General features: G+C 38.9%; 1 protein-coding gene across 1 annotated transcript in view; it reads left to right on the top strand.

The window, feature by feature from the left end:
- Positions 1-1,092: 1,092 nt before the first annotated feature.
- Positions 1,093-19,356, top strand: part of LOC142143094 (uncharacterized) — a 76,785-nt gene continuing 58,521 nt past the window's right edge. The window contains exons 1-7 of the mRNA XM_075200808.1: positions 1,093-1,186; positions 6,463-6,659; positions 8,690-8,852; positions 9,480-9,629; positions 12,425-12,585; positions 13,663-13,839; positions 15,078-15,219. Of these exons, the coding sequence (XP_075056909.1) occupies positions 6,477-6,659; positions 8,690-8,852; positions 9,480-9,629; positions 12,425-12,585; positions 13,663-13,839; positions 15,078-15,219 (976 nt within the window). The 5' untranslated portion in view covers positions 1,093-1,186; positions 6,463-6,476. The remainder of the gene's footprint in view (positions 1,187-6,462; positions 6,660-8,689; positions 8,853-9,479; positions 9,630-12,424; positions 12,586-13,662; positions 13,840-15,077; positions 15,220-19,356) is intronic.

Below are 19,356 nucleotides of genomic sequence, written 5' to 3'. Positions count from 1 at the left end.
ACAGAACATATGCATTGGTAGGAAGTTCCACTTGGAGATTGAAGCATTTTGTGCAGGAGAATCAGTCTGTATGTATGACATCCTGCCTTCTCATTGCCATGTATAGCAGGGCTTCCCATAGTGGCTGAGAAAGGAGATGCTTGGTAATCCTGTCTGTGTGTGTGACATCAACCCTTCTCATTACCTTCTATACCAGTACTCATCATAATAACTGTAGGGAAGGTAAATTAGTGTTTATGTCTGTAAGAGAAGGTGCTTGATAATCATCACCTTCTTATTACCATATAGCACCTCACAGTGGCTGTAGGGTATATATATCAAACCTTCTAAAAAGAAGAAGTGGAGATGTTACCAATAACAATTAATTAGATTCTAGCTAACATTTTCTAGAATGTACAAGATAAGTGTTAGCTGGACTCTAATGTCTTGCTATGGGCAACACCTCCACTTTTCCATTTTAGAACATTTGATAAATCTACTCATGTATGAGGAAGTGCTTAGTGATCATGTCTATATGTATGGCATTTATCATCCCCATCACCTTATGTAGCATGGCTCCTAACAGTGACTGCAGGAGGAGGTGCTACCTTGTGGCGCAGCTCTACTCTCAGTGACTATAGAAGGAGTCACTCAGTGATCATGTCTGTGTGTATTACATTAACATAAAATATTCCATATGTGGTATATACTTTAGGAGCCTTTAAACCAGGGTCTCCTGCAGTACTTTGTCTGCAGATTGTTTTATAGACAGTGCTCTTTTCCACTGAGTTCCGGTAATCAATCATGTTTTTCAATGAAAAGCTTAAAATGACAGAATATTGAATCCACAAACGAAACACAAAAATATCATTAACTCTGGGGCAAAGTGGACCTACCATTTTCCTTTTGACTGATAGAGATAAGAGTTATTAATGTAAACTTACTTAACCTCTTTATGAATTGCTGAGCTGGTAGGCTGTAAACCATTACGTAACAATAGGTTAACGCTCTCTTGAATATGCTGTAATATTTATTGTGGGAGGGGTAATAAAGAGAATAGCAGTTGGAATATTAACAGTCCACAAATTTCAACATGTGAGGTCAAGATAGGTCTTATTTATTCAGTCAGGGTTTAAAAGCAGTTGATTCTACACAGAAGGACAGAGGAGGAGAGACCAGACCCGCTCCACACTGTACAACCCTCAAAGTAAGAAACCAAACACTATTTTTTTCATAATGTAGCTAACAACTTTCTTTCTAGGAACTTTAAAAGTCATTGGAACACAGATATTATTAGGCTGTAATATCCCAATGTACTTTGCTATAGCTGTGTACCTCAAACCTGTCTCTGTCTTAAAGGGACAGTACTTAAACAAAGCCTTCTCTCTCGTTCCTGATTCTACCTCTTACTTTTTCTATCAATATAACTGAAATTTTGTAATCATGAAGTTTAGTGTAAAAACCATGTGTCTCTGTGTTCATTCAGTTTATATCTGTAGACTTGTCTAATTTCATGTTGTACACAGCCTTTCTTGTAGGTAAACATAAGCTTAAGCATTCCATTGTGTATACTAAAATATAGTGCAAGCTTGATTTGGAGTTATAGCCTAAAAGAAATAACAAGATGATTGTTCTTCTGTGGTTTTAATTCATTATCAACCTCTACTGTAAATGATCGGGATATTAAAAGTCATCAAGGCGTTCCGTACCCATCTAAAGGCACAAGACTGCAGGACTAGGGATTTGATATAGCACACAGGAATCTGTGCTAAATTAGAATATCCATAATACTGTACATTAGGTGGTGTGTTATTGTTTATAATACACATTTTCACAAGTGATGACATCGGAACTCAATGATTTTTCAAACACATAAACTGGAAATAAACAGATGAGGTGATGGGTAATATGGATTTTAGTTGACTTACTGCATAAGTTCATAAAATAATTAACATTTAGTTACTTTTTAATTTGACTTTCACTGGAGATCTTCTTTGATAGTTTCTCATTTTGATTTAATAAAACTTAGTTGCTGATGTGCAGTAAGTGGTATGTACTGTAGATTACTGTGACACAAAATGTGCAATGAGGTAAACACTAGTATGTAGAAGAGCACTGCAGACATGGGGAGCCTGCTCGTCAGGCTGTTGATGTCCCCTAGGTTTTAAATGGAAGTCCTACCTTGCACTCTTCATTCATCTTATCCTTTTCTTGAACCAAAGCTGTAGCAAGGAGGTCATCATCTCCTCCTAACATCCAGTGCTATGCTCCATCTTATCCTGTCCTGAACCAAAGCTGTCACACTATGGCTGGAGCATGGAGGTCATCATCTTCATCTAACATCATCCAGTGCTATGCTCCATCTTATCCTGTCCTGAACCAAAGCTGTAGCATGGAGGTCATAATCTCCTCCTAACATCCAGTGTTATGCTCCATCTTATCCTGTCCTGAACCAAAACTGTCACACTATGGCTGGAGCATGGAGGTCATCATCTTCATCTAACATCATCCAGTGCTATGCTCCATCTTATCCTGTCCTGAACCAAAGCTTTAGCATGGAGGTCATAATCTCCTCCTAGCATCATGTGCTATGCTCCATCCTATCCTGTCCTGAACCAAAGCTGTCACACTATGGCTGGAGCATGGAGGTCATCATCTTCATCTAACATCATCCAGTGCTATGCTCCATCTTATCCTGTCCTGAACTATGGCTGTAGAATGGAGGTCATCATCTCACGCTAACACCAAGCACCATGCTCGTTCTTCTGTCCTATATGCTCTCACCCTTCTACTGTCTTGAACTGCCGCTAGGAAACCTGTGAAAAGAAAAAGTAGATGTTGCTGCTTGGAGAACATACAAGTTTGATAGCACTACTGGAGATATTCCAAGGTGGGAGAAGTAGACACAACAGTTCAGGAGAGAAAGAAAATGATAGCAAGTGTTGGCCTTTGTTTGGGAAAGGAGAAGAGGATGTAGGAGACAGGAGCAGAGAAGTCCAGACAAAAGGGGATTGTTGTGCTACAAAAAATGAGCAAAAAGGGGTAGGGAGTGTTAGGTGATATCTTATTGGTTGCTATGGGTTACAGTATATAATTTTTTGCAGCATGTCAATCAATAAATGTAACCAATAAGTTGACTAAGATGATAGTTCTCCATTAAAGGGGATATATAGGCAGTTAGCTGTCTAAGAAATGTGTCTGTTTTTATGTTTTGTTTTATTATTGTTGCTCCAGAAATAATTTTTAGGCGCTTCTGTGAGTCCCATTAGCAGTTTGCTCCCATCGTTTAGCCCATGTTGTATGGTTTCTCCAGCTGTAATGTTAACATTAAATACAAAACCATTTACTTGCAAAACCATTGTTAATTATATGAGTTACTGCTAAACTATTGCAACTATATGTGGTCAGTGAAAGACAGATTCTAGCAATGATAAATAATGAAAGACATAAATAAAATGAATGAATTGGTAGCTTGAATGTCATCAGAGGATGTAATTGTTAGTTACAATAGAAAATTAATTAGAACAGAATTGTAAGTGATTTACAAGTGCTGCACTGATATAAAATAAAACAAATTAAAAATTGGACAACATGCCTCCTCCCCATATACCCAACCAGCACCAAATCTAAATAGACTGGGTTGGGTTTCATCATAAAAAGGAGACCGTGAGCATGTTGTGCCAATGCTATTTTTAAAACCCACTATATATTGTAGACAGTAAGTTGTGGTGAGAACAAGGGAAACATTTTTCTGCAGAATTCCAGAGATAAAACAGTAATTTCTAATTTGAGATTACAAAAATAAAGATGCTCTGAGAAGAAGAAGTATGATTCTGAGCTATTAACTTTGAGAAGTCGATATGATATTAAATGTATTTATAATGGACCTTTACCTGTAGAGTGAGCTTTTGCTTTTTTTACTAAATTCATACTTTTCTGCTTGTCTAAATGGAAAGAACATAATATGCTTTGTGAGTGTGCCATGACCTGGCTGGTGTCCATTGCAACAGGTGGATGATCGTGCCTATAATACACATCTTCTACATATACTACATGTTTTTGTGCTAAGCATCTTGCTACAGAACAGAAGGGGGGGAGCAGGTAAGGTAAAAAAAAATATATTCACGTGATCGCGGCGCCGCCGCCCCTCCACTCTGCTCTGTTTGCACTGAATGTCGGGTGTGACGTCATCATGCCCTATGCTCAGTGAGGAGCGGCGCAGAGAGGAGTCGGCAAAAAAAAAAGAAGACAGAAGAGAAAAAGAGTAGACAGAAGCCGATAGAAAAGGTAAGTGAAGGAACGGAAGCAAGGGGGAGTAAAGGCAGCATGGCAGAGAGTGAAGGGGCAGCAAAATGCAGCATAACAGCGAGTGAAGGGGGAGCAAAAGTAGCATGGCAGTAAGTGAAGAGGAACAAAGGCAGAATGGCAGAGTGTGAAACGGGGCCAAAACAGCATGGCAGAGTGTGAAGGGGGCCAAAGCAGCGTGGCAGAGTGTGAAGGGGAGCCAGAGCAGCGTGGCAGAGTGTGGAGGGGTGCCAAAGCAGCAAGGCATAGTGTGAAGAGGGGCAAAGGCAGCATGGCCGAGTGTGAAGAGGGGCAAAGGTAGCATAGCAGACTGTGAAGAGGGGCAAAGGCACCATGGCACAGTGTGAAGGAGGGGCCAAAGCAGCATGGCAGAGTGTAAAGAAGGGCAAAAGAAAGCAACATGGAAGAGTGTGAAGAGGGGCAAAGGCAGCATGGAAGAGTGTGAAGAGGGGGCCAAAGCAGCATGGCAGAGTGTGAAGGGGGGCCAAAGCAGCAAGGCATAGTGTGAAGAGGGGCAAAGGCAGCATGGCCGAGTGTGAAGAGGGGCAAAGGTAGCATAGCAGACTGTGAAGAGGGGCAAAGGCACCATGGCACAGTGTGAAGGAGGGGCCAAAGCAGCATGGCAGAGTGTAAAGAAGGGCAAAAGAAAGCAACATGGAAGAGTGTGAAGAGGGGCAAAGGCAGCATGGAAGAGTGTGAAGAGGGGGCCAAAGCAGCATGGCAGAGTGTGAAGGGGGGCCAAAGCAGCATGGCAGAGTGTGAAGGGGGACCAAAGCAGCATGGCAGAGTGTGAAAGGGGGCCAAAGCAGCATGGCAGAGTGTGAAGGGGGACCAAAGCAGCATGGCAGAGTGTGAAGAGGAGCGAAAGCAGCCTGATAGAGTGTGAAGGGGGGCCAAAGCATCTTGGAAGAGTGGGAAGGGAGGCAAAGCAGCATGGCAGAGTGTGAAGAGGGGCAAAGGCAACATGGCACAGTGTGATGAAGAGGGGACAGGAGAAGGGGGGAGCAAAAGAAGCATGTAGGGTGCAGTGTGATCATAAGGGGGCACAGCATGGTGATGAAGGGGCACAGTAATGTGTGTGTGTGTGTGTGTGTGTGTGTGTGTGTGTGTGTGTGTGTGTGTGTGTGTGTGTGTGTGTGTGATGGCACAGCAGGCTTGTGGCAATGTAATGTGTGCCTAGTAGGTGGTGGCTCACTAATGGGTGCTATTTTGTTTGTGGGGTGATGGTGGGGCAATTACATTTTATAGTGGAGGCTTTTAATTTAAGATGGGGTGGCTTGGGGGCTATTAATTGAATGTGGGACTGAGTTTGAGGAACATGAGGTATATTCATTAAATGTGACTATGAATTATTTAATGGCAGTGACGGTTGCTGGAAATAGGCATATTTATTATACGTAAGGGAGGGAAATAGAGAAATAGGTTTATTTATGAAATGGGAATACTATTACTATAATGTTGGGGCTGGAGGAAGGCCTAAATATCAATTGTGGGTCCTATTAATTTAACGCTGGGTTTGGTTGGAATTTGCTTAGTGTACACATTTTTTTCCAAATAGGGCCACCAAACATTGAAGGATCCAGACAAGCCACAACTAAATAAATAAGCAGCCACTGGTGGTGGCAAGAACAGTCTGTCAAATGTTCTGATTCTAGTCGGACAATTCCGATTTTTGGTGACTGTTCTGCCCAATCTAAGGGGCAGATCAAGACTGTGTACTCTTTATATATACACTGTATTCATTATATACTGTGCTATGATGTTAGATGTTCTTTGCGGGCTGATTGCTCCCCCTCTAGTGTCTGGTCTCGCCTCTATGATGGCTGGCACACCCCCTCTGGTGGGCCTCTACCATTGCAGTCCCTTGGGAGGCCCTTCATGCCCCAGTCAAACACTGTGAATAAATAAATATATATATACATATATATATATATATATATATATATATATATATATATATATATATATATATATATATATGTATATATGAGACTACATTCTTCTGTAGTCTCACCTGCATGGGCCTCACAGTCTTGCAACGCTCTCTGTTTCTCTCTGATGACCAGAACCATAGTAGGACAGGAGAAAGATCTTCAGTGACCATGGTTTGTTCTGCAATTTGATCATAACTAATTTGTTTCCTTATGCAAAATAACTATGTTTGCCTTCCCTCTCTAGATTTTACAGAAGACATGATTACCATTGACCCTGTCACAATTCTTCTGTCTGTTGTTGTCATCCTATTTTTGGCCAATGTTTTTAACAACCGGAAACAACGCAATAACAAGAATTTTCCCCCTGGACCAATGCCTTTACCGATCATTGGAAATATACACAGCATTGACTTGGAAAAACCTCATAAATCGTTTATAGAGGTAATACAGTACGTCTATTAAATACCACTAAATCATTAAAAGGCCTTATTGAAGAACTTTACAAAATCCTCTTGTCAATAATATTACCTTCAGGAGTGCCCCCTACCATTCACTCTAACTAGCAGGGTCCTGGCAAATCGCTCATGTTGCTTCTTAAATCGACACAGAACTAGGGATATCTGACAAAACAGGCTTTCAAATAAAGCTAAAAGACCACCACTGAAATACTGTTATTGAAATCCTTTAAATTTAAAGGATATGTCCACTGTTTGGCCAATATAAGCTAATTTACCTACATTTTATCTAGGGGCAAAAGTTGTACTAAAATACACCAATCAGACATTTACTTTGAAAATTTAATTTTAACAAGACAAATATAAGCTAATTGCTAATTTATGCCTGTGGTTTACTACAAATTTTGCCGCTAAATACAATGTTAGTAAAATGCCCTTTCTAAATTTAACTTAAGTAGACCCAAAGTGTATATTTTTGCTTAGTTTTGAATATGCCATTCACAAGTAAACAGAGCACATATTTAACAAACTAAGGTAGGTGTTAGATAAATTTGGTTACACATTGTAGCAAATACCCTATAGCAAATAAGTAGGTGCTACCAAATGGTGTGAACTTTTGGTGTGAACTTTAACTTTTTTACTTTCATTTTTTTACTTTTTTTGCTAGCATGAAACATCACCCCACTTAAACCCTTATCCAGCATTACTATAAGTAATAAGGTAAACAGAGTATTAATTCCAACACTGCTATTGACATGTCAATAACATGCGCAGTAGTAGTAATTATTACTAATATGAAAGCTGTAGTTTTATGAAAAAACACATTGCATTATTCTCCCATAACCATCAGAAAATTATGTCTTAGAATTTGGGTAGAGCTGCATTGGGGAACTGTGTAGCTGCCAGGAGTGGAACTGATACTTCTGATAGTCTAAGAGAGGAAGGAATAGAGGAAAATAACCTTAGGTGTACATTCCGTTTCTACAGCAATAGGTTCATCAAGTGAATTGAGGATAAAAATATCACCTTCTCCAGAATTGTACATAAAATGTGTGATTTTTATACTTGCATAAATTTGTTTAAATGAGAAGAATCATGGCATTGAACGTAAAATGTTATATTAGTTTCCCCAATTTCACAATTGCAATGAAATTAACATTCTCTCAGAAAAAAATAGCCAGAGGATTATTTACTAACATTGCTCCTTACTACTACAACTCCTCACTGAACCACAGCAACCAGTCAGCAACTAGCTTTATTTCTTTCTAGTATAAGACAGTCAAAGTAAATATCTTATTGGGTGCAATAGGTTGAGTGAAGATTTTCTCCATTGAGCATTGTTAGTAAATATTGAGAGGGATTCACAAACAAATTGGTGTTCTATTACATCTATAAATATATTTTTAAATAATTTTTCGTGCAGCCAAAATATGTTTTTAAATTTTATTTATTTCCATCAAAAATTAACATCTTTTACTTTCCTCATTAAAATTTCTCCACTCAGCATTATTATATGGAAGCGCCATGTGCTACTTTTAACAATAACATTCACAAAGTACCAATTCTCTAAATTATTTCATTCATATTGACCTAAAATAAATAAATAATATTCCGCTATGCAAAAAGATTTCTTCACACACCGGTGTAAATTAAATCAGGAAAATAGTATTAAGATATTTTTAGACAGAGATATTTGTGCATTTCATTTTGCTGCACTCAGTCTATCTACACTGTCAAGGCTCACTGAGATTTGTGTTGTCTGTACCTATTTGAGAAGTGTCCAACTAGCATGTACAGAATGAGTGAATACTTGACAAGAATAACTTAAGCCTCACATGCTAGATGGGATATTCCACACTGGATTGAAGCCAGTCGTTTGTGAAGAGGGGGAAATGGGTGAGGGTAAATCATGGGTGGGGTGATTGTGGGAAATGGGAGCCAAAATATTAAGCTTATAAATATTTAATAATTGTTCTTTTAATGCTCTGCTAATTCTTTTTTTGATTGTTTTTACAGTTGTCCAAGAAATACGGCTCAATATTCAGCGTCCAGTTAGGATTAGAAAAGATGGTCATTCTGTGTGGTTATGACACGGTAAAAGATGCTCTAATCAACTATGCTGAGGAATTTTCTGAACGACCCAATTCACCGCTGTTTGCTAAAGCATCAAGAGGATATGGTAACTATTTTGAGTGAAAAGTCATTGGAAAAAATAAAAAGAGTTCAATGCATATACTAAACAAATTACAAGAATATCTAAGTAAAATAACTTCTGCTCAATGAATGCAAAATTCCAGTCCCTGCTGACATGCATTTCAAAAGTGGCAGCATACAGATGCCATTAACATGAAACCAATTATATTATATGTGATAATAGATACTGACACTCTGGGAAAATGTGCCTGAAAGTGTTTTAAAATTCTAAAACTAAAAGTAAATCTGAGTCCATTTTTTTTAAATGGCAATTTAATTAAAGACAAAGCCCACTTAGTCTAATCTGTCAGATGTCACTCCAGGCTACTCCAAACCGACATAAGCCATGGCTATAAAGCTTTATGACACATTTGTCTAAGGATGGAATTAACAATGATGTGTTCAATAATAGCTGTAAGGTATTCAGGTGAATAGATTTTGAGAAGGTAGTTTATGGACTAGGATTTGGTGTTGGGTTGGTGGGGAGAAAGTGACATTTAGTTGTTAGGAACAACTGTCATTTTTGTGACATTCATATCTCAGCATAAATATTTTTCATTGTAAATGCAGTAGAAATATGTGTAACGCAGTGATCTGTATTCATTCTATTCAGGTGTTATCCTTGCTCATGGTGAGAACTGGAAAGTAATGAGACGATTTGCTCTTTCAACATTACGAGATTATGGGATGGGGAAGAAGAGTATAGAAACCAAGATTAAGGATGAATGTGAAAGTTTAATGCAGACATTTAGATCCTATAAAGGTGAGTGTTAGCTCCCACTCTCATGTTCATAACAATACAGATAACAAGGCCTAAATGCCATATATGTATATATATATATATATATATATATATATATATATATATATATATCCTCTGATCAGGGCCATCTCTCCTCCTGTTTCCACCAATTCTAACTCTGCTCTCCAGCTACTTAGCCCTCCTCCTAGAGGGCCCTCCACCCCCAGTCCCCTCTTGCTCCCTCCTCCCCCCTCTGGGGGTCTACCTTTCTTCCGCGCCATCCTTCTTGGGCCCCGTCGTTTGCGGATCCTCCCTCCCCCTTCCCCGCCCTCTCTAGCTGTGCATTGAGCTTACTGAGTTACTGTGCTTACTGTTTACTGTACTGTGCTGTCTCCCATTGTATTGTAATTTGTTTGTCCCTGTACGGCGCTACGGACACCTTGTGGCGGCTTATAAATAAAATATAATAATAATAATAATATATATATACATATATACTCTGCATTCTTTTTTTGAAAAGGGATGGCTGTATATCAGTTCCAAATTCTCAGTAATAGGTCTTTATTAGAATAAATTTGACGTTTCAGTTACAGCAATATAAATGTGCAATATATATATATATATATATATATATATATATATATATATACTAGAGTAAATCACTATATAATCACAGTGATTTACTCCACTATAAATAATGCACATTTATTCTTGAATATGCACTACATTCCTGAGGAAAGTTATATTGCTGCAACTGAAATGTCAAATTTATTCTAATAAACACACATTGCAGAGAATTTCACCTGCGAATGTCCTTGAGTGGCACCTCCTTTGGAATAAGTATATATATATATATATAGATAGATAGATAGATAGATAGATAGATAGATAGATAGATAGATAGATAGAGATAGATATATATATATATATATATATATATATATATACATATATATCACAAAGTGGAAGTTTAGAAGTGGTGGTGTGGAAAGTCATGAAGGAACTCTCTTTCCACTAGTCATACTGACTGACTCCTTGTTACCTGCACTGGTTCTGGGTATTAAAAGCTCACAAGATAGATCTTATCTTTGTAAATTTTTCTACATACTAATTAGATTATCTCTAAAACATTTTTTTTTCAGTGTAAACAAGTCCTACTTATCCAGTCTTTGTTTATAATGTAACCCCTCTATTACCTTAATTAAAAAAGATTGTCCACCTCCAAATCGCTCAAGCTCTGCCATGTCTACTTTATAGACAGGAGTCAAACACAGCTAAAAGCTCTTGTCCAATCAGGTGTAAAATCCAATAATCACATGGGGTCTTATTTAGAGTTGGGGGGAACAAATCCAGCTAAAGTTGCAAATTTGCACTTTGTCACACCATGTTGTAATGATTTTGTTTTGTTTTGTTTTTTGTTCATTCATTGCTTCACTTTCCAGGAAGCAAATCTCACTTGTCTGCTTTCCAAGCCAAACAGGCAGCAACTGGTAGTGAAAGTTGCAAGAACATAGCAAACATAGAAAATAGCAGTTGTTGGACAAGTATTCCAGTTCTGGTAGCACAGTCCCGATTTTGAGGGACAATCAAATTTTTGGTTTGACTCAGCAAGGGGCTGAGGAGATGACTCAGTGATTAGCTAAGGAAACAGCTTGGTGAGGAGACCAGTAGATGATCCAGTGTGAGACTTGTGTGTGTCCTACAGGAGGCAGGAGATCAGAGACAAAGGACCATTTGACGGACAGTTGGGTGTCCTGTCCCTGAAGGAGCAGAATACAGACTGAGTATTCATGATCCTCTGGCTTTTCAATCACATGTTTGCTTTAACGGAGCTATTGCTAATTAAACTACTGAAAACAACTAAATGAATAGTTGTGCTGAGCTATAGCAGACTTAGGTGGAGAAGAATATCTGTGTATATTGGGATCAGTGTAATATCTGGCTGAATTTGATGGTGAAATTGTGGACTGAAATAGAAGTTGTAAACAAATGTGAAGCATTTTATATTTGTCACCCTCTGGCATGAATGTCATAGACGCTGCAATGATATTATCTTTGATTATTAGTGATGTCATTAGTTTAAGTTAAGGATATCTTTAACAGCTGTTTATAGAAACATACACAAATACAAAAGTGGAAGCTGCTCAAATCAATTTACAGGCCATAACAGGTGCTTGAAAGGGTGGGGTTATCCTGCAAGGAACATACACACAACATTTTTTCCCCCAGCACACTGCTATAGCCAGCAACAGATCTGCCATTTCTACTGTAGATAAAAAGGCAAAAGTCTTTGTTGCACACATTTGCAAATGTATGTTTAAGCCATCCTGCCACGCCAAGGTGCTTTTGCTAATAGGATGGTCCTACTCTAAACAATGAGAGTCCCATATATTTGGGCCATACATATGTGTTTTTAAATTGAGAGCCAACTTACCAAAGAGGTACCCCAGAAGCCTCCAAACAGCAATTCAGTGCCAGTACCCCCTCTCAGCTACTGACACCAACATGCCTCTCAGACAAATACAAAAGTGGAAGCTGCTCAAATCAATTTATAGGCCATAACAGGTGCTTGAAAGGGTGGGGTTATCCTGCAAGGAACATACACACAACATTTTTTCCCCCAGCACACTGCTATAGCCAGCAACTATGGCTATAGCAGTGTGCTGGGGGAAAAAATGTTGTGTGTATGTTTATAGAAACAGTCACACCGCTCATGTATTATTCTGATAAATTATATTCTTATACGTCCCTTTTTACTTTCTCTTATTGATAATATTGCCCATTCTGAATGTAAAAAATCCTTGTTCTATTTTCAGGAAAACCCTTTAATAATTTGACCATCATTAACACTGCTGTAGCCAATATAATAGTGTCCATACTACTCGGTCATAGATATGAATACGATGATCCAACCATACTGAGGCTCATGAGATTAACTAATGAAAATGTCAGGATCCTGGAAAGCCTTATGGTCAAGGTAAGTATTCTCACTCTGTCCGATGGATTTTAAAAATGCTCAATGTATTTGTCTTACATTCATATTTCTCCTATGAATAATATATAATCTGCAAATATTTTGAATCATTTTCTGCTGCTTCATAACTAAAATACTACCTTTGAACATATCAGCATTTCTGCTACTCTAAGGTTAAAAGTTTGCAGAGTGCAGCTACATTGTTGCAACTAAGCGAAAAACAGAAGTTCTGACGAGTTTCATTGTAACGAGCAGAGAAGGGAGGGGTGAGAGCTCAGGCATCTATGTTTTTCAAATGTATCTCTTAGATGTCAGCTAACATTCTAGCTCACAAGTAAATAGGCTACAAATAATTTTAATGTTTGGTTACTCTTCAACATAAGGCAGCAGGAAAAAAAATGTCATCTTATTATCAATGGAGAAATATTGTTAAAGACTTTGTGAAAATAAGCAAGTAGAAATGTATTTCTGTAGTGCAGTATATTGTTTTTTCTCACACCCAGTGCTCAGTGACCACTAACTGCATGTTTTCCATACATTCCTGTTTGTACACAGCCAGTGGTTCATACAGATGGAGTCTGATTTGTTTAGACAATCAATGATTCCAGCATTTGTCTGATTCATGTCAATGCAGCAGCATCCTCTTATATTATTTTGTATGTGAATGGGGTGTGGTTAGAAACGATGAGCATGATGTTAGTACAGTAATAGTACTGCTACTACTACTACAAATAATAATAATAATATTAAAACTGTGTTTAAAGATTCCTGGGTTAATTAATGGTCAGGATATGCTTATAACTTTAAAGCAAAGGGTACAATAAAAATGTTTACTTTTGGTTTTAGTTCCCAACGTATATGATTTTTTAGAATGTGGCAGCATTCACTGCATACAGCTTAAATATTTAAATTCTATATAAATATATATTCATAATTTAAATACAAAACTCTGCATTTGTCTATCATTTCCTTTTTCTGAATGTAGTTTCATTTTTACATTTCAACCCATAACACCATCTCGTATTTCACGTAATATTCTATGTTTAAAATGATTATTTTTTATTTTATTTTCCTTTTAAGTTGTACAATAGTTATCCCTCGGTGATAGGCTGGCTGCCTGGGAGTCACAGAAAAGTCTTAAAAAACAATGATGAGTTTCATGAATTTGTAAGAGAGACATTTACAAAACAGAAGAAAGAACTGGATGTAAATGATCAGAGGAATCTTATTGATTCATTCCTTGCCAAGCAACAAGAGGTATGTTGTGAATTTAGGTGCATGGGTTGTGTATTCTTAAAAGACATATATACACATGTTAGGATATAATTCAATAAAAGTGATGTAATCAAGTGTTTTATCGCTAGTTTTTTAGTGTTATGAAGTAATTATTCTCCAATTTCCCCTAAACATACTACCCACCTGCTTTAGCGCATGTCCTGTTCCAATACTTCTTGTCCTCTGGAGAATGATTCCCTCCTGTACATTGTAAACGCCCTTGATATGTTTGAAAGGTTCCATCATATCTCCCTCTCCATTCTCTGCTCAAAACTATATGTGTATAGATCCTTTAGTCTACACTGGTAATTATTTTACATTTAGGCAATGCATCATTTTAGTTGCCCTTTCTTGCACAATATCTTCATTATTATTTATGTCCTTGTGGAGATATGGCCTCCAGACCTGAACTCAGTATTCTAGTTGTGGTCTCACCAATGAGCTTTTAAAGTGGCCTCACCATGTCTCTCTTTCCGATACTAATTCCCCTCCCTATGAAACCTAGCTTCCCAACGACCTTTCCCATTCTTCCTTTATATTGTTTTCTTACTTTTAAGTCTCCTGAAATAGTGAGACTTTTATAGTAGATCCCCTTTCTCTTCAATAGTTGAGATTTTATTTTATCAATACTATATTGAGTCTTTGGGTTTTTGAAACCCAAGTGTTTATTTTTGCATTTTTTCACATTTAGATGTAGTAAGTTTGTATGCAGAGCTTACCGTTCAGCACAGTTGTTATTGTTTGACTTTTCCAGTCTCTATATCTCCTTCCAGATCTTTTTTTTAATAATATTAGGTTATAATCCTGTCACTATAGTTTGACAACTTAGCCTATTGGCAATATGTGTGTGACATCATTGGTGGAGGAGTATGAGCTCATTGATAGCAAAATCATGATTGAGAGCATGCAGAGAGATTTGTCACAACCTTGAGTTTGATCATAGCTTGCAGAGAAGGATAGAGTAAAACTATGCCTAGTATATACAATTCCCTGTGCTTGTCCCAATCAGACAACTAACCATTTCTTAGGTTACAATCCTTGAACTGTATGATCTTCCAGCAGAGAAGTGTGTCATAAAGAGATTTTTTACTAGGACCGATAATCTAACTTGTACAATGTCTGTTACACAATGATTGCTCACATATGTTGTTTTTTCCAATACTGATGTATTTCTAAAATATTGTATTGGTTAAAAAGATTGTTCTGTTTATATTATGCAGGGAAAGCCAGAATCTACTTTGTATTACCACAACGACAACCTAATCGTACTGGTTGCAGATCTGTTTGGTGCTGGAATGGAAACTACCACAACTACTCTGCGATGGGGCCTCCTGCTAATGATGAAATACCCTGAAATCCAAAGTAAGACATGACTATGAAACATGATAGCAGTATCTTGTCATTGATTAGACATGTCGGACCTGATTCATATACAGGCATAAGCCTTATCTTGCCTGAATGTGCTCTGCGCATGCTCCAAAACAAAAGTTACGCCAATGATTGCAATTCATGTCCAAACACAAATGACATTTACGTTTGCTTATGACTTAAAGGTCGAAAGAGGGGTGGGAAAGGGAAGTGGAACATTGGCCATGTACAATGAGGGCATGCCAGGGGCGTTCAGATACAGAAGCAGCTACTTCCAGCCCTGGGTTTCTTGTAAGTCTGTTGGTTTGCTGTAACATTTGCACCACAAGTGTAGGTGGCAACTGATAGTGATGACTGACACGGCATAGTCTTTTAATTAAAAACTACATGTTTGCGTGCCACTTGATAATAAAAAATGTATATGCAAACTTAATGCTTCAGCTTACTAAGTCAATTTGGAAAATGCTATGTTTCCAACTTTGTGGCAACAGTTTGGGATAGGCCCTCTTCTATTCCAACATGACTGTGCAAAGCAAGGATTGCAAAGAAATGGTTTGATGAGTTTGGTGTGGAAGAAGTTGATTTGCCCGCACAGAGCCCTGACCTTAACCCCATCAAACACCTCTGAGATAAACTGGAATGGAGATTGTGAGCCAGACCTAATGGTGCCAGGGAGTACCTTAAATAGTACACTCTGTAATCTGATTGGTGGCAGTGGGATCGGCAGTCAGGATCAGCTGACCGCAGACAGGAACATGAGGAGAGCGTCCCGTTGCCTAGCACGGAGACAGGGAGAAGCTGCGCATGCGCCGGCAGCTGCTGGTCCCAAAGTACAGAAGAGTATTATAGTTGACTGTGGAATATCCACCAGAGATGAAATTTCAAGATCCGTCTTTTTGAAAAGGTGATATCCTATCACAATATTACGCTTGAAGTCCCTGAGCTCTTCAGAATGATCCATTTTTTATAACAAATATATGCAAATTGAAACTGCATGAGTAGGTGCTTGAATTTATACACCTCTGGCAATGTGTTCGATTGACACACCTCAATTCAATTATTAACAGGTGTTGCCAAATACTTTTGTCCATATAGTGTGTATGTGTGTGTGTATGTGTGTATGTTTGTGTGTGTATGTGTGTGCGTGTGTGTGTATATATATATATATATATATATATGTATATATATATATTAATTACAGTACCCATTCTCTGCTCACACTCCTCACGCGATCCCAAACCTCTGACCTGCACCTTGTCTCGTCACTGGTAACCACCTCTCCCTCGCGCCTACAAGACTTCTCCCATGCTGCTTACCACTTATGGTATTCCCCTCCATGCCCAATCAGGCTTTCCCAGAGTCTTCAAATCTTTAGACATTCTCTGAAAACTAAAAACCCATCAATTTTTTAAAGATTACCTTATTCCTGATGATACTATTTACACTAATATGCCCTCACAGCTATCCCAATCTCCACTGTACAGTAAGCCACACTCACTCCTCTTGTTTCAGCTGTGCCCTCTTTGACTTAGAATGTAAGCTTTATGTCTGTATTTATTTCATCTGCCTTGTATGTCCTTGTTTTATGCACGTCCTGTTTTCCCTACTGTACGGAGCTGTGAACCACTTTGGCGCCTTACAAAGCTACGATAATAATAATAATAATAATAATAATAATAACAATAATAATAATAATAATGCATATAATGTAAAAAACAATTGAATGTTTTTAAAAACACATTTTTATTAATTATTATAGAATTATGAGTTTTTTTGCATGCTGTTTTGATGTGACTTTATATTGCACATATGTATGTACATAGCCTGCAAATGCATGTGCCTGTTAACATATGGCAATACCGCCACCCCCCTCCCTAGGCTCACCCCACCTCACATAGAGTCCCTGAATACAGACATTACTCTGACCGAGGTTTTGGTGGCTATTAAACCCCTGAAACCTTCTTCAGCTCCAGGCCCTGACGGTTTCACCCCACAATATTATAAGAAATTCGTTGCAGTACTAGGCCCCCATTTGACATCTTTTTTTAATGAGATCTTGGATGGTGCCACATTCGATGCGGCCACTACTAGAGCTAACATTATTGTCATTCCAAAACCAGGGAAGGACCCAACTCTTTGCTCTAGCTATAGACTAATATCCCTCCTCAATGTGGACCTAAAAATTTATGCAAAAATTTTGGCCTATAGATTGAATCCCCTCCTCCCTTCCCTCATCCATCCCGACCAGGTGGGATTTATCCCAGGGCGTCAAGCCCCGGACAACACTAGGAGAACAATCAACCTGATCCATACAATTCACAGGGGTAAGCTCACCTCCCTCCTTATGTCACTAGATGCTGAGAAAGTGTTCAATCGCATCTCCTGGTCGTTTATGGTTGGGGTACTGGGAGCGATGGGTTTCTCTAGCAAATTTATGACTGCCATTTCGGCCTTGTACCGCTCCCCGTCGGCCACAGTCTCTGCAAATGGTCTGACCTCGGCCCCCTTCACTATGTCCAATGGCACACGGCAGGGCTCCCCCCTCTCTCCGCTCAGCCTGCATTTTGGCTATTTCCTCCCATAACAAAGAAAATTGCCTACATATTGGACAGTAGCTGAGTTTCCAGATTGTTTCCCGCAAAACAAAAGCATTACGTCCACTGCACCGCACTACTCCAAACATTGTGTCAGATGTTAAGTGTAGTGTCAATGTTTTTGCACCTGTTTTTGTATTATAACTCACCTGATTCTATTTCAAACTCACAGCACTGATATGAAACACAAACAGATTCACTCAGATAGATATACTGTAGACAGATAGAGAATAGTCACCTGATTCTGTTTCAAAATCACAGTTCACTTAAGTTTGCAAGCTGTTTCACTTTAGGATGCAAACTACTACAATGAGCAAGCTCCAATGAGTCTTCTGCCTATTTATATAAAATCTAAGACAGCTGATTACAATAGATTCAACCCTTCCTCCTAGCATTTCTTCACACCTAGTCTCTCCCTCTCTGTCTCTCTGTCTGTGTGTGTCTATAGTAGGGAATTTAGACTGTAAGCTCCAATGGGGCAGGGACTGATGTGAATGAGTTCTCTGTACAGCGCTGCGCAATTAGTGGCGCTATATAAATAAATGATGATGATGATGATGATGATGATTTTTGCCCTTATCATAGAGCAGCTAGAATCCGGGCTAACCAGCAGATATTAGGCATTCCGGTGGGTAGTTCTTCTCATAAGATAGCTTTATATGCGGATGATGTCTTGTTAACTATTGCTAACCCAAATCTTTCCGTTCCTCCTCTCATAGACAAATTAAATCTCTATGGCCACTTCTCGGGATATAAAGTTAATACTGACAAGATAGAAGTCTTAGACTTTTATGTTTCCTCAGTTGACAAGGTGTCTTTAAAAAGTTCCTTCCCATTTAACTGGCGTCTTCAAAAACTCAAGTACCTTGAGGTATACCTGACTAAGCAACTCCACCAGCTTTTTCAGATCAACTTCCCTCGCATTCTTGCTCAAATTAAGTCTGATCTTGTTTCGTGGTCGCAGCTATACATCTCCTGGATAGGTCGTATTAATGCGGTCAAGATGAACATACTCCCTAGACTCCCTTACCTTTTTCAAACCCTCCCCATCCGGGTCCCCCCCTACGTGTTCAAGTTTCTCCATTTTCATGTATCTAAATTAATTTGGCGGGTAAGCCCCCCCCGAGTCCGTTTCAAGCTTTTACAGAGAGCCCCGCGGGGAGGGGGACTGGGAATCCCTGATTTTCAACGCTACTACCTCTCCGCTCAGCTTGCTCAATGCGTTCTGTGGTGTAGTTTAACTCACTCCAGGGTCTGGGTCGAGATTGAGGCTGAAAGTCTGGGTATGCTATCCCTATCTACTCTCCTATGGCTCCCACGGGCTCGTCGACCAAAACGTCTCTCACTTTATCCAGTCATTACACACTCCCTGGCGGTCTGGGACTCATGCTCTCAGAAATTTGGCCTCTCCCCCATCCCTCTCCCCTAATTCCTTTGTTTAACTCCTCAGATTTCGTTCCAGGCCTTACTCCTAAAACATTCTCCCACCTCACAAGGGGTCCGTTTCTTAAACGATCTCACCTCTACGGCTGTGTTC

Source organism: Mixophyes fleayi, chromosome 3, assembly GCF_038048845.1.
Source record: "Mixophyes fleayi isolate aMixFle1 chromosome 3, aMixFle1.hap1, whole genome shotgun sequence".
Taxonomy (NCBI): domain Eukaryota; kingdom Metazoa; phylum Chordata; class Amphibia; order Anura; family Limnodynastidae; genus Mixophyes; species Mixophyes fleayi.
Note: the sequence above shows the minus strand (reverse complement) of the source record. Positions and strands in the feature narration are given on the sequence as shown.